Source organism: Crotalus tigris, unplaced genomic scaffold (assembly GCF_016545835.1).
Source record: "Crotalus tigris isolate CLP2741 ecotype Arizona unplaced genomic scaffold, ASM1654583v1 scf7180000018354.2857554, whole genome shotgun sequence".
Classification (NCBI taxonomy): Eukaryota; Metazoa; Chordata; class Lepidosauria; order Squamata; family Viperidae; genus Crotalus; species Crotalus tigris.
The window spans coordinates 1,572,907-1,589,875 of NW_024096961.1; the positions used below are offsets into that span (position 1 = coordinate 1,572,907).

The 16,969-nt window shown below is 40.9% G+C and overlaps 1 protein-coding gene across 2 annotated transcripts in view; it reads right to left on the bottom strand.

Moving 5' to 3' along the window:
* CARS1 (cysteinyl-tRNA synthetase 1) overlaps window positions 1-16,094 on the bottom strand; it is a 49,758-nt gene extending 33,664 nt beyond the window's left edge. The window contains exons 1-2 of one of the 2 annotated variants that reach the window (XM_039350760.1): window positions 15,987-16,094; window positions 5,741-5,986 (exon numbers count right to left, since the gene is read on the bottom strand). In XM_039350760.1, coding sequence (XP_039206694.1) covers window positions 5,741-5,986; window positions 15,987-16,074 — 334 coding nt within the window. In that variant the 5' untranslated portion in view covers window positions 16,075-16,094. The remainder of the gene's footprint in view (window positions 1-5,740; window positions 5,987-15,986) is intronic. The other variant, XM_039350761.1, reaches the window with a different exon arrangement.
* Between the last annotated feature and the right edge of the window lie 875 nt (window positions 16,095-16,969).

A 16,969-nucleotide genomic window follows, 5' to 3' on the forward strand; every position in this document is an offset into this window, starting at 1 on the left:
AATGAAAATATTGGGGAATGTAGTTGCTTGCATAGTTTTGTGGGTGGGACATTATACTTTGTAACTGGGTAATTGTTAGTTGTGTATTCAGACTTGGTTTCACTTTTGACCGTATCAATACTTTGTAACTAATAAACATATTCTTTGAGGAATTTTCAAGTTCTGCTTTATTCGTCTCTGTCCGTCGGACCTATTAAGGTTGATTCATAAAAAAAGCATACATGTTCATTTATTGGGCTCCCCAAAGAATGTATTTGAAAGGGTGGACATCAGATCTTCTATGCTGGAGATATAAAAAAATTGAGAGCTAACAAACCTATATCAGGGGTCCTCAATTGTGGACTAGTACCAGCATGCCAGCAACCAGCAACAAGCAAAGCCCCATCCGTGGGATGCAGGCAGCACACAAAACCACACGCTCTCTGGTCCGCAGAAAAACTTCTCTCCACAGAACTTGTCCCTGGTGCCAAAAGTTTAGGGACTTTTAACCTATATGACAGGGTCATGTGATCATTTCGTATGTTTGGATGCTAGCAGATTTATGGGAAAATCTTTAAATATTAAAGATGCTAATGAAATGTTGAATTAGTACTAAAGCTTTGGGAATTAAATGTTTATCAGGGATTATGTTTTATTGAGCAGGGTGGTGCCTGCATAAAACAATTATACTAAGAAATTAGAAAAGTGATATTATTCTACATGTTAGGAACAATTGTAATTTATATACATTTTTTTTTACAATTTATGCACAATTTTTCTTTAAAATTAAAGACAAAAATGAAATGAATAAAATAAAAAGTACTATATCCCATCTTTCCTGCAAGAGCATAAGGCAGTAAACATGGTACTGTCTCTACCAACCTTTTCACCTCACCAAAGTTATCCAGTTTTTGAGGACGAAGCTGAACATGAAATTGAATCTCCCTCATATAATTATATTATATTGTATTGATGTATTCAAACCTCATTTAGATTTAAATCATGTTTGAATACAGTAATCAGTACCAGAGACCCACTTAAAAAGCTGAACACAAGAGTGAAAACAGGTAAATACTGGTCATAATGCTACTGTCCAAAAACTAAAATAAAACAATACCAGTATAAATTCCTGCACTGAATCCACAAATAGGTGAAACATATTTTAAGACTGATAGTAGATATAAGCAGGGCTTTTTTTCCTCATAGAACGCCCAGAACGGAGTTCCGGCACCTTTTTTGGATGGAACCTTGTAGGGTAGGCAAGGCAGGTTGTATGACGTGTGTGAGTTCCGGCACTTTTTTTTTATATATATATAGAAAAAAAGCACTGGATATAAGCAATACTTTCTGTGTTATTTATATTAAATAAACAACTCCTACATTCCCATTCAGAATAAATGGCTTGATTGATCTTAGTTTTCTACTTGCAATTTTAACAGCTGAGAAACGACTGAAAAGTATTTAGGGGAAAAACGGGATAAAACATATCCTCATCAACTTCAGCAAACAGAGTAACAGAAAAGGAAGGCAAATGTTGATAAGTCCTTGAGTGATCTAAAGGAGATTACTTCAACAGAAAAATATGAAAAAAATGAATCTGTACCCCACCTTTATGAGTCACAAAATGGCAGGTGATCCTCAGTTATGAAACAGAAACAGACCAATAGGAAATACAAACTCTATCCTATCTAGAGATAGATGCTTCCTCAATATGTTCTCCTGAATCTCTTTGATCTCATTACAGCAAAAAATTGTTATCCGCTGATCTCATCTCTCAATCTCTCAATCTCTTGCACATTCTGACCCAGACAGAGACACAGATGGGCTTGGTGAATACCTGTTTGTTTCTGCTTTTCTTTTCCATGTGTCAGATTTCCCCCTTCCACACCTCTCACTATAAGCAATCGTATAGGAAGCTACATTACAGTACAAAACATTATTTGCTGGTGATGTTCATGAGATTACAATAAAGTTTTTTCTGTCTCCAAAAATTTAATTAGGGAACATCTGAACTGATTTTGTAATAGACTTCCTATTTCATTCTATTTATAAGAATTTCTCTCTATGTCTTAAAAAAAAAAACACATTCTCCTATGTTCGACCTGTTCCCTATATATTCTTTATGCAAGCATTTCCCAACCCACAATCTATTCATTTGCTGCAGATACAGCATGACATCACTTGCCTCTAGAGAGCTGCCCCACCCAAAAGGGATTTTCTATTCACTGGGACAGAGGAACTTAATTCACACAAGCACCTCTGAAAGATGTGCAAAGCCTCCATCACTTTACCGGAAAGCAGAGATTTATGTTCCTTTCAGGATTTTCTGATATTATTGTTACACTGAATTATGCAGCATTGTAATTTGGAAAATCTATGAATTTATAAATGCGCGGTGGAGCTTTCAAATTATATTACTTTTTAAAGTATCTTTGTTATCCAAGGAAGCCTCGTATAAAACTATTCGATTACTTCTCAAATAATTATTCTTCTATCTTGACTATTTGTTTCTACTACCTTACACTTTTTTTTAAAGGAATTTTGAACGTTAGTTAAGCTGCAAAACAGCAGATACATGTTTAATTCGTTAGAAATCAAACTGCAGGTTCACTCGTGTTTTCCCTACAGTCACTTTTTAATGACTTCAAATTAAAAAATACAATTTTTTTTCCTCACACAAATTTTCACTCTTAACAAAGTGCTTTATTTTTAACAGGGCTGTGCGAAGCTTTAGTTTGTAAAGATTTGTGGCAATACTGAAGTCGATATATTGAATTGAAACTACTAACTCTGAATCAATGTGAAAGTTTAATGGCCCTTAACACATCATTAATTCTAATCAAATTGACTCTGGATTTGGGTGATTTACACACCCTAAATGTTAACAAGATCACCGATCCATGTCGCACAATATGCTGGTAATGACCATGGCCCTCCATGGTTACAAGCTTAAGTTGTCTCTAGCATTACTCCTCAGTGTGCAAAGTACATGCTCTAACATTCAGATACTCCAGACTGGATAAAGAAAAAAAAAAAAAATCACAGCACTGAAAATGTTTCAGGATGCCTGCATCAAGGACGTACTCATTGATGAAATACAAATTCTTGATCAACATCATCAGCAAAAATATCTATGTTTTATAGTCATGCCAGCTTGCCCCTTGGCTTGCATTCTAAAACTGGACATTTTTTAAATTCAAACATGGAACATTTGCTTGAGTAAGTATATTATAATGCAATTATAACTAGGCTTTGGCCTGCAGCTTCTTGAGAAAAACAGGAACATTAATTACAGACATCTAACAACATTCTCACACATCTATCCTGGGAAATACTTCTGACACAATCAGAGATTATGACAAACTCTTTCCTTTCTTGTACACAGAAGCTCTGAGAACAATGCGAGGAGCCCTAAGAATCTATTTTGGATTATGTTACTCTGGAACAACCTTAGCAGCATCTATAACAGGAATTTTGATCAGGCAAGACCCTAAATGTGAAAGCTAAAGTCAGGGGACATACTGGGGCCCACATTGCATTTTAAGATTTGTATTTGTAACAAAAGTCGGTAAAAAAGAAAAATTATTGAGTTCTACAATGACATTACATGATACATCACTTAACACATCTCACTACTTTTTTTTAACAAATAAAGCATTAATATTGTATAGTTGCAGACCTTGATAAAATCTGGCATGATTACACAATCCAATTTTTAGAAAAATGTATTACCGTGTTTCCCCAAAAACAAGACATACCCCAAAAGTAAGTCCTAGCTTGATTTTTTGAAGGAGGGGCTAATATAATCCCTACCCCAAAAATAAGCCCTAGCTACGATCAGATCATCAGCCAGACGGAGGCCTGCAGCTCGCATCAGGAGTCCCTATGGGGGGAAGGAAGATTTCTTCACCTCCGCCTAACCTTCTCCCCAAGCAATTGGCACTTGGCTCTTTAAGACAGCGTTCCCCAACTTTTCTGACTTGGTGGCCCCAAAGGGAGCAGCAGGGATATGTGCATGTGCATTCCTGCGCAAACAGGCACGTGTGCATGCACAAATGGATGTGCGCATGATGGTGGTACTAGCGTGTGCGCTCATGCGCAAGTGAGCTGCATGCACTGACGCCCACATGCATGCGCAAACGGGCTGCACGGGTCCACAGCACAGGTGCTGGCGCACATGTGCAAACAGGCCACTGGCAACTGCGTGATGCTGGTGGTGATGCTAGCGTCCCCGTGCATGCAGAAATGGGGCTACTAGTGCCCGTGCAGCGGTGCTACTCTGAGTAGGGCTAGTGTGCTAGTGTGAGTTCAATCAGTCCTTCTGATTTTGCAATATCTTTTTTTTTGCAAGAAGTTGGAAGATCTGAATTTTTTTTTTTTTAGTCCCACAAACACGTGGTGGCTAAAAAACGGATGGAGAAACACGATGCAGCTGAAAGGTAGATTGGTGAAAAAATGCTTGGGAGAGGTGAGGGCATCTGGGCGGGGGCTGCGGCAATCTACCCAGATCCACAGTGGCAGGAGCCAGGGGCAGCTCCACTCTCTTCGGGGTCTCATACCAGCTGCTCAAGGCAGGCGTGGGGCTGCCCCTGGCTGCTTTTGGTCTTTACCCTGCATGGCTTTGGCAGGTGTCTGGCAGGGTCTGGTAGGCGGAGGGAAACAGCTCCACCCCTCTGCCACCTTCCTCTCCTCACCTCATGGTGGCGGCACCAGCCAGATGGGCTGGGCCAGGCAGAAGGCGAGGCGGCAGCAGCAGCTGGTGGCAGAGCAGCCGCAGGAGAGATAGTGGCCAAAAGCGGCCAGGGACCACCCCATGTCCACCTCGTGCAGCCGAGATGAGAACTGCAGCGCCCAAGGAGCGCCGGGCTCAGCCTGTAGCCCAGTGCCTACAGCACCAAGTAGGTGTGCAAACTAGTGCTCAATGAGGCCAGACAAAGCCCCCGTGAGGCCAGACGTAGCATGGGCAGCTACTCGGCGACCACATGGCACCTGGCGCAGCCGCAAAATGTCCCAACAGTAGGACTGCAGGCAAGCACATGATGGGACGAAGAGTGCGGAGCCGGGGGTAGCAGCGCTCCCACTCCCATCATCCCCCACACTCTCTGCATCCTGTATGTGAAAATAATAAGCCCTACCCCAAAAATAAGACCTAGTGCCTTTTTTGGAGGATGAAAGAATATAAGACTGGGTCTTATTTTCAGGGAAACATGGTATATATAGGAAGCAGTTGTGGTTGGAGCTCATCGGCTCTGAGGGAAAATAAATAACTGCAGTAGGAGACCAAGGGACAGCCTTGGAAACTCCCAAAGACAGATAGATATATATATATATATATATATATATATATATATATATATATATATATATATATATATATATATATATATATATATATATCAGTATTTTTCAAGCCTTGGCACCTTTAAGATATGTGGACTTCACCTCCCACAATTCTGAAGCTAAAAATACCTGGCTGTGGAATTCTGGGAGTTGAAGTCCACACTTTTAAATTTGCCAAGGCCCAAATGTGTAGGAATATGCATATATGTGTTTATATATGTGTGTGTATACATATAAAAAGATGCATGCACATTCCTACACTTTTCTGGTAGTTACCATGTTGCAGCTGCTTCTAAACTGCAAGTTGCAGCTACTAAATGCAAGACCTCATATAAATCAAAGTGACCAAATAATTTTTGACAGATGCTTTAAGCAAAGTGATAAGCTAATAATAAGACATTAACTCACTATGGTTACTTACTTGTCTGGAGTTTACAGGAGATATGTTTTTCAAAGCTGCCATCATAGATTGCTTCTATGTGCCTGAACCAACGAACAACATGGAAATGCTGGTCCACAGGTGGGCCCGAAAACTGCCTGAAAACTTCCACATCTGCATGTGAAAATGTGAAGCCCTGGATATAACTACGGGTGCTGAGATACTCATTCAGAGCCTTCAGCCTGTGTTCCTCTTCACTAATGCTCAGAATATCAGTGTAGTCAGAAGCTGCAAAGACAGAGGCAAACAGCAAGCGGTCAGATCTCACTGCTTGAAAGTATCCAGAAATAAAGCATCACTCTGCATGAATTTTGCAGCATACCCACAGTGGCTAATTCACCTGGAGAAATGATGCAAAAATGAAAAGCAAGAAGACAAAAAGAAGCAGGAAACAGGAAAAAGGGCCGGAAATCTTTAGCATTGGAAGTAACTATTAATAGCAATAGCACTTAGACCAGCGATTCTCAATCTTCGTGTGATGGTGACCCCGTCACACGGACGCGCCGCGCATGCGTGGTGCGCATGCGCGGTGGTGCCCCCATGCGTGGTGCACATGCATGGTGGCACCCCTGTGTATGGCGCACATGCGCACCGCCGCCCCATGTGCGGCATGCATGCGCGGTGGCACAACCCCACGCACGGTGCGCACACGTGGCGGTGCCACCATGTGCGGCACATGTGCGCGGTACCACCCCATGCGTGGCGCGCATGCACGGTGGCACCCCCATGCGCAGCGTGCATGCGCGGCGGCGCCCCATGCATGGTGCGCATGCGCGGCGGCACCCCCTGGGGGGGAAATGGCGGATCGCGTTGTTTCGCGACCCCCGTAAAATGGTCGATCGACCCCAAATGGGGTCGCGACCCATAGGTTGAGAACCACTGACTTAGACTTATATACCACTTCATAGTGCTTTACAGCCCTCTCTAAATGGTTTACAGAGTCAGCATGTTGTCCCCAATGATCTAGGCCACGGGGATCAAACTCGCTGCATCACATGATGTATCGGAGGTATCGTGACTTTTTTCGCATTGCTGGAGCTGGGGTGGGCGTGGCCTCCGCATGCTACAACCGGCCTGCAGGCCAGCAGTTTGACACAGGCCCTCATTTTACCACCTTGGAAAGGTGGAAGGCTGAGTCAATTTTGAGCAGTCAGGATCAAATTCCTGGCAGTGGGAATGCAGAGTTAGCCTGCAGTACTGCATTCTAACCACTGTCCCACCACTGCTCTTTAAGCTAATTATTTGAAGAAGTGGGTCACTTTCAGGCAACCAAGAAGGAAAACTAGATGAAATTAAGTTAATCTCTCCTCTCAGGAAGCAGTCTGTGTGATAAACAAGCTAGTAACTTCAGATTTCTAGTACAGTATGCATCAATTGAATTATGTGTGTGTGGATAATCATGAAGATGTGTTTCAAAGAAAAGATATACAAAATAAAGATACATCTTCTATATAAATGGGGTTAGGGGGAAATTATGGATTTAATTCCTAATTGGACTCACAGTACTAGACGTCTGAAGACTTGAAAGAAAACTGAAACATCTGAAGAAATTTTACTTTTTTTAAAATATTGGCCATAAATACCTAATATCATGCAAAACTTCTTTAGAATAAGCAACATTATGCAAAGCACGGAAAATGAGTAAGAAATAGTATACCTGGGAAATCGAGGATTTGCGGGGGGGGGGTTGTTTAAGGAAAATTAGCTAAATTTAATACTATTCACATACTTATTCATACCTTTCTATTTTTGCAAACCATCCTTGTTTCCATGATACCCATCTTCCACATCACACATTGCCTTTTGTTCTTCGAACTTTTCACCTTTTTCTGAATCTCACCATCCAATCACATTTTTGATCTCTTGACTGCCAATCTTCCTTCATATACTTGTTCTGCGAAGTGTTCCTCAGTCAATCTCTTTATATGATCAAACCACTTCAGCATACTTGCCGCTCAGTTCTAAATTCAGTTTACAGTCACTTAGCAGCCTTTTCTTCTTGTTCCTCTTTTCTAGTTGCACACATACTCCTTCCCCACGGCTTCCATCTTATATTTATGTTTTAACATATCCAATTCTCATTTCCATATAAGTGTGCCATTTTTGCTTTTGACAAACATTCATTCTTCTAAATAGACATACTATCCACTGTCTACCAGCCTATATATGTCTTAAATTTTTCCATCAATTTTCCCTTTTCCAGTAAATGTTCTACCAAAGTATATAGAATCAGCTACTTGCTTTAAGTTTTCACTACTTTATGTGTAATTTGCAATGTTTTATTTCATTTTTCCTGTCAAATACAGTTCTTTAATGCAGGGCTTTTCAACCAGTGTACGGGTACCACCTGTGGTACATTGGTACCTCGCAGGTGGTCGCGACCATCTTAGAAAAGTGGTAGTGGGGGAGGGGAATGAGAGCAGGCAGGCAGATGTCTTACTCGGCTGTGCCTTGGGGGCACTTTTTTCAGTGCCATTGTAACTTCGAACAGTCACTAAGCGAACTGTTGTAAGTCGAGGACTACCTGTACTTTATCACATTTTTTCTTTTCTTTTCTTTTCTTTGGGGGGGGGGTCATCAAGTTTTTGACACCTTGCTAAGCAAATGGTGGTACTCGGATATTGCCATATCCTAAAAGTGGTACAATGAGTGAAAAGGTTGAAAAGCCCTGCTTTAATGGATTTATTTTCAGACCCATGCTCCTCATTTTTAATACAATCTATGTAATACTTGCTTCAAGTCATTTACACTCACAGCCGAAGCAGCAGCATCACTCTATACACAAATATCACATATATTCATATTAAACAACTAAAGGGACATACTGTTTCATATTTCTTGCTCAGAGCTAATTATTTACTAAATATTCCATTTATTTTCACTCACATTTACTTCCAATCCTTTAGTTCTCAGTCAAATGTGCTCAAAGATTGATTTTCGACCTGGAATAATTAAATTTTCAAATGTCTTTAGAGAGGTTACATAGACGTATTCCTCAGGTTACGAGTACTTGTTTAGGGACTGTTCAATATTACAACAGCACAAAATGAGACTTACAACTGGTCTTCGAAGTTGTGGCAATCACGTTGTCCCTGCAGTCATGTGATCACAATTTGGGCACTTGGAAACCAGTTTATGATGGTTGCAGCATCCTACAGTTATACTATTACGATTTGTAACTTTCCCTGCTGGCTTCCAACAAGCACAGTCAATGGGGAAGCCAGCAAGATCACAATTCATTTCCGCTCTCACTGCTTTTTCTCCCGAAGAGCCCCCAGATGACATGGGGATCTTATACTCCACAGCACTGCCACAGCACCCACCTGTCTGCTTACAGCTCTCGCCCATCAGACTGCGTGCCCAAGGATGCAGTTTTAGTGCCTCTTTCCTTATTGTCATGGATCCACTTCCAGACCCCTCTCCAGATGCAAGTTCAGAGGAGGGGGGTGAGTTTGAGTCTGCAGAGGAATGTATGGAGCTGGGTATTGGTCAGTATTGGGGCTCAGAGAATGCTAGCCGATGAAACAGCCTGAGCTGGGTCAACTGGATGAGTGCCAGGAGGCTCCAGGCAAGGAGCAGGAGCAGCTGCCACCCATTAACAATGAGGAGGAGGTAGAGTACACATCTCCTCCTGATCCAAGGACATGTAGAGCAGAGAGGAGACAGGTACAATGACGGTCAGCTAGTCTACTCATGAGGAGGCAACCTCGCCTCTCATGAAGGGCTGCACCAGCATTGCCTACTTAACCCCACCCTGAGGACTTGAGTGTTGCTGGAGCAAAGTGCCTAGTTCTGTGCCTTGTATCTTGGCTTGTTTGACTCCTGGACTGCTTTCCTGGACTTTGTGTATACCCGTTGGACTCGGTTACCCAGGGACTCTTGCTGTTCTGACCTTGAAATCTGTGCAACAGGGGTACTTTCTGGGGGAGGGGAGTTGAATAAACGCCTGTAGAACTCTTGCCATACATGTGTTTGTGTGTGGGGAGTGGAGCAGCACATTTATCACTGTTACGTGAGGTCCTTGCATAACACTTCACAGCATCCTCACTTGGTTCAAGAATGGGAACTGCTGGGATTGTCATTACTAAGCAATGTAGGCATGTGACATCATGCCTTATGACTGCAATGCTTAGTGATGGAAAGTTGATTCCAGCTGTCATCAAAAACCCAAGGACTGCACATACTTCTATGGAATTTTAGCCCTCCTACTGTATGTACAGACAAATGGGGCTTTAAAATACTGTGAATCACTAAGATCATTCAGTAGCACAGAATAACTGCAGTGCAAGATCTAGAAAAACTAGATTATATCTATAATTAAATAGAAAAACTAGATTATATCTATAATTAAATAGAGTGGGTGGTTTCAAAAAAGGATTTTGCAGAGTAATTAGGTGACCCATAGGGCAGATGTTAGATAATGTTCATCTTCTTAACCAAAAGTCTTCTGGATGATACCTGTTCATCCTGTTATCATACTTCTTCAAATTAATTTAATTAAAGCCGGGCAAGATTACAAGTACAAATATTTGAAGTTTATTTAAGGGGGGAGTGCAGTTGTGCTAACACAAACCTGTTATAGAACAATTTCAGATTTATGTCTAAACACAAATTCCTTTTCCTACCTCACAAATATATAAAACTAAATTGCTATTGCTCCACCACATTTCCATCCTCAACATGTTGGCTAACACCTATTAATTCAAAAGACCTAAGGCTTGCATGCTGGCAGTTCTGCATTTGTCCTCATTACCTAATCAACTCAGCAAAGCCACACTAGAATTGGTTTCCAGGTGGTGCAATGCATGCATGCTGAATTGCCTGTATTCTTTCTCAAATGCATCTCTAAAGGCAAATGATTAGCAGATGCATGTTGAGTACCGCAAAAGAAAAAAAGAGAAGAACAAAGTGTGTGTAAAGACAAGAAACAAATTAGTCTTTTCAGACCTATGGTAGAATTCACCAGCTACTGTGATGGGACTGGCAATTTGTTATCTTTTTTCTTTCTGTCTACAGGAATATCCTAATTGCCCTCCAGATTTGTTTGGCTCTATCTCCCCCAGGGCTATATTAGTAATTAACCTACGAAAGGTGCATCAGTTCAACTTTTCTCCCCGCTCTCCAAAATAAATAAATAATGAGTCTAAATGGTTCACAACAAGCAACAAAGAAATTATAATAAAATCAATAAAATATAAACAGTAAAGGAATAATTTCTACACAAGTATTAAAATTAAACAAATCCCTTCCCTTTGCATCTAGTCCCTCATTTACAGCATAAGATTTGTTGAAAGCATTATCAATTTAACCTTAGTGATTGACGGCAAAAGAGACAAGAGATTGTTATAAAATCCCCCTCTACTGGATTTATATAATATGGTTATCATTCTTCAATGAAATTGGCCCCCCAAAATGAGAGGTCAGACTAGATATTTAATTTATATGCCGCCTAATTCCCAATGACACTGGGCGCCTCAGAAGTAAAAACATTACAAACAAGAAAACAAAAACCCAGTAAGAGACATAAACACAACAATAAAGGAAGAGGACAAAACCCCTCCAAAAAAGGAGAAAAAACAAACCCACACAATCCAAAGCGGGCTTCACTCACTCTCACGAAAGGCCTGGCAAAGAGCCAGGTCTTCCAAGCCCTTTGAAATCCCAGCACAATGGGGGCCATCCAGAACTTGGGGAGGGAGAACCTCACTCTAAAGGGAAGGCGCCGCTACAGAAAAAGTGTGCTTCTGGCATCCTGCTAGATGGCATTGTTTGATAATTGAAGGAACCCAGAGTGCATCAACTTTGACAGACTGAATTGGCCAGACAGATACTATGGGAGATAAGAGGTCACTCAAGTAACCAAGCCCTAGCCTAGGCCATGAAGGGCTTTATAGGTGGCAACCAACACTTTGAATTGCACCCAAGCAAACAGGCAAGCAGTGCAGCTCATGAAGCAGAGGTGTTATATGGGCATAGGAAGGCATACCCATCACTGCCCACACTGTATTCTGCACCATTTGAAACTTCTGAGTAGTCTTCAAGGACAGCTCTATATAGCATGCAGTAAGCAAGCCATGAGATGAGCAGGGCATGAATGTCTGGAGGGCCTCCCAGTCTACAAAAGGGCATAACTGGCACACTAGATAAAGGGCCTTCTTAGCCTCAGCTGCCACCTGCTCCATGACCAGGGCCTATGAGTCCAGGAAGACTCCCAGAGCCTGCACCCCTTTTGATTGGGAAAGTGCAAACAATAAGACTTAGTAGGATTGAGCCAGAGATGGTTTCTCCCCGTTCAAACCCATATGACCTTTGTTGTCAGGTAGATTTGAAAAGGTGGGAAGTAAAACCCTGTCGTATGCCACAAAGGATGGGACAAAGAAATGATCCCCCTGCCAACCAAGACTTCCTGGAACTAGAAAGAAGGAAGAGAACTACCATAGATCAGTGCCCCCATTCCTCAAGCCATGGATACCATAACTAATGGTATTAAAAGCTGCTAAGAGATCAAGGAGCACAAGGATGGATGCACCATTCCATCATAGGTCTGCCACAGGTCATCTACAAATGCAACCAAAACTATCAATATTAAATCCTGGCTAAAACCTGACTGAAACATACAGTATCTAGAACAGTGGTTCTCAACCTTTTTAATGCCGCGACCCCCAACCGGTTGTAAGCCGAGGACTACTCAACCGGTCGTAAGTCGAGGACTACTCAACTGGTGCAGTGCCGTTTGCAGAATGGGACTTTTGGCGGGCTCAGCAGGGCAGAGACAGCCTGGACAATTCGACAGCCTGGACAATTCCTATTGGCTTTTGAAAGCCAATAGAATTAGACTCTATTCAAGAGAGTCTATTCTATTGGCTTTCAAAAGCCGATAGAATAAAAGGGAGTAGCATAGCTAAGGAAAAGGGGGGAAAAATGGCGGACTGCGTTGTTTAGCGACCCCCGTGAAATGGTCGTTCGACCCCAAATGGGGTCCCGATCCACAGGTTGAGAACCACTGATCTAGAAAATCAATTTAAAATGGAAATGGATTTCACCCAGCAAAGAGATCCAGATCTACTTGCAGCTTTAAAGATGTTGTGTTTTCTGCACTAAAGTATAGGTTATATCTTCTATGATATCTACGTTATATCTTCCAAACAATGAGGTTCTCCACTCGTTCCTAATGTTCACATAGCTTTTTTAGGTACTCTAATGAGGTTATGTCGTAGAATTGTGTTGCAATGCTACAATACACTATGTCCCCAATAAGTACATTAAGCTCTTTTGCCCCAATAGTGAAAGGATTATTTTTAGGGCTGGGCAGATTATTCCAGAAGGTGCTTCAGTTGCAGCATTGTTCTTTGAGGTGACTTGGCAAACAAGATGGAGCGGCTGCCATTTCATTTACATGCAGTCACAACAGAAGCATTTTCTACGTATGCAACAGTCATTCTTCCTTCACCAAACTGAGGAAAAATAATAGTTCTTTTAAAATTAATGTTCTACATATTTCCCTTAGGTCTTAATAATATGTTCAAAAGTACCATTCCAGATGATTTGCACAGCCTTTATTTTCATATCCCTGCTAGGTATTACAAATAAGAACAACCTGTCAAGGTAGAAACAACCAGATCTACTTGTAAATGGTTAAAGTCAGCTATTTTATTACATTTTACTTATATCACAAGAATATGTCCAGTCTGCTTGTCTTCTCTTGGAGACAAGCAGCTAAGGAACCAAAGGACTTAGTTGGGCAAGGACTAAAGGCTACTTCCTCACTTGACCTGCCCAGCTGGTAGTTTCCCAACAGAACCACAGACATTTTAGTGTGAAATGCTTTACCTTTTTGCTTTTACCCAAACTTGCTGACCTCTTTCATGCACATATGAAGGGGTTCACAAATGGATCCTTATGTGATTAACTGAATTATTAATAAAGCAAAAGTATTCAACATGATCCCTTGATATTAGGAATGGGATCTATGTACGGCCAGAAACATCTGTATAATATTTGGCACATCAGAGACTTTCATAGCTGTCTTTGTGGATTATTTAAATCTAATTTTATATGTATTCCAGTGTACAACCAGTTCAACTCTGGTAAACACTATCATGCACAAAATAGAGGCATTGCTGTTTCCAGAACAAGGGATAATTCTAAATGAAGTCATGCAAAAAGGGTGCATTTCTAACTAAAGAGAGAAGTCAGCCAACTGCTCGAAATATAAATGATCCAGGACAGGGATGTCAAATTGCCGGCCCATGGGCCGGTTGCATTATATGGAGGCCATGCCCACCCCAGCTCTGGTAATGCAGAAAATGTCACGATACGTTGCGACATGTCATGTGACACAGCAAGTTTGACGTCTGTGATCTAGGATATCAACAATACTTACAATTCTCAATTTGCTACCTAATACTTCACTTACATGTATCTCATAGAATGCAAACTGATAACCCCTTTCATTTTTAATTAATGCCCTACACATTTTTTCTAAGGCTTAATTATATGTTTATAAAGAAATGATTAGATTTAAATTTAAGGGCATTAACTGTATGTTTATTTGATTTCAAGTAGAAATGCAAAGGGAAAACAGTAATTATTTAAACAAAACCCCTGTAAATAGAGTTTCATGTGTATGTCAGATCCTTAGGAATCAGTCCGAAGACAGTATATTTATACAGAAAAAAGTCCTGGTTTTAAGTAACTTTACTTAAAATTTCAGGCTTTCAACTGGTTGATTTTTGTTTGTATCTGTTAAAATCCTCATTATTTTATTCTTTGGCAATTGTTTAGTCAGAAGACATTTCTCATCAATTGCATGTAAAACCTATGATGTACAATATTGCTGTCACCATTTGTAAGAAGGTGTATGGTAGTTCTTTATCACTGTTGGATCTGAATGGTACAATTGTTGGTTCTAAGAATATTGTAAACTCTGTTCGGAGCATAATCTCAATAGTCAAATAGCTACACCTAACCAACAAACATACATGTCAGTGTAACGTTAAACATAATCTATATCTGTTTAATAAATGTCTACGTTAGAAAAGTATACTGAAGCAATTTCATAATCTTAAGTATTTGCATAATCAATTGAGCAAGCTCCAGTTTGTAACATGTCAAGCTGAGCTTGTGACCTACTCTTAAAATTAAAACTTTTTCCAGCTAGGATGGAACAAAAATCATCTCCTGAGATTTTTTTTTTAAATTTAGGACACAGTGTTTTCCGGCACCTTTTTTTGGATGGAACCTTGTAAGGTAGGCAAGGTGGGTTGTATGACGTGTGTGAGTGACGTGTGTGAGTTCTGGCACCTTTTTTTTTTTTTTTTAGAAAAAAAGCACTGAATACATTCATCACCCAGGTCAGCTGTGACATGAAAATACATTTAGAATAATATATACAAGTTTGATCTTCATTTTTAAAAACCCCAAATACTCCTATCAAAACCCTAGGAAATAAGATTAAAATTTGGACTGTATAACCACAGAACATGACTGCTCCCTGGATTTGTAAAACTTACACGTTTTACAGCTATGAATAGCTATGGCTTGGCTTCACCTTGTAGAAGATTTCCATCACTCTTTAAAGATATCAACAACTGTAAATGGATAAGGTTTGGGGTTTTTTTTGAGGCGCCAGCGATAAAATAATGCCTATATGCCCGGCTTTTAGGGTTCCCAAAGGCAATCTCGTCGGCTGTTGACTTTCGATTTACTCAGCGGGAGGATTTTTATGCGTTTACTCCGACTTCTCAGCGAAGAAAATGAAAACAAAAGAGATCCCGGAAAAAAAAAAATCTTGCTTAAAACCAGCGGCAGTACAATTGCTGTTCTGCAATGGCAATCCACTACTTCCTTCAACCTTATACATTCACTTTTGGGAGGAGGGGGAGGCACATGAAAGAAAAAGCGACCTTTAAGACATCTGAGTTAGAATAACGCAGAGCCTATCGATTAAGTTTCGTCTCTGAATTCAACAGACGTAATCCCTACTCGCTGTCCGATCCCAGCATATACTACCAGCAGACCATATTCTTCTAACGATGCGGTATCACAAACTATAGCGCCAAACCACCTGAGCCGGGCGATCAAGCAGCGCTCTCAGCCAGGCTTTAATCTTTATGGCATCACAACGCCATAAAGGCCTTTCTATATGACCTGGCAATGGAATTCACGGACATTTCTTTATTCCCAGCCCTGTTTTATTAGAAAGGGGAACCCAAACGCTGGAGCTTACCGGCTGCTGCCATTCTCCCACCTTCGTCTCTTGTCAGACGCAGCTCTGCCTGACAAGCTGATGCAACCAAGAGCGTTTCCGGAAGCATAGCTCCACCTCCGATCGTCACTTCTGGTGGGCGCAGGGTAACCTGGCAATGTGCGGTCAATGCAGTCTTGAAAAGGCAGGACCAAGTACTGTGCAATATCAATAATATGTGCAGAGGGGCACAACAACAACAACAAAACACCCGTGCATCGGCACCAAGTAGGCATATGTGACACTTGTTGCGAGCCAGGAGATTTTCGAGGACATAAGCTGAAAGAAACCGATCCAGCATTATAGGCGCAAATTGGCTTGATTTGTTCGATTTTACAGGATCTCGTTCATCTATTCCTTTTATTGGCTAATTGTTTAGTATTCTACTATTCCTTTAGAGTTAGAGCAACCTAGATTTTAAAAGACGTTTGCTTTGTATTTTGGAGAGTATTCAAACTCCACTGATACTTCTTTGTGCTCTTCATTTAGTTTTTAAACTTTAGTTGTTATGATTAGGTCAGCCAGATGTTTTTTTCTCATCCAAGTCCTTCCAAAAGACTGGGATAAGCAGATGTTTAATAATATTACAGGCAAGGCTGCCTTTAGTAACTGATGGTGATTTTGTCAAGTGGAGAACCGGATGTTTTGGAACTGCATCAATAGCGCCTATTGCCACTGGTATTACCTTGCTTTCATTATTACAGTTGGTCACAGTCAGCCATATGCTTAGAGGATTTGATATTTTTATCCACCTATCCAATGCTTCCCAAGGACCAGGGATAGGCAGATGTTGTTTGATGCTGTTGATAATAAAAGTATCATTACAGAATATAAACTGTTTGGGGTAAAGCTGCCTTTTGCAATTGGCTAATGGTGATTTATAATATTATTAAAATTAGTTCAGATGCTTTGTATCTGAGCAAATCAAGTCTGCAGGTTTTCCTCCCAAAGATAAAGCTGTTTTC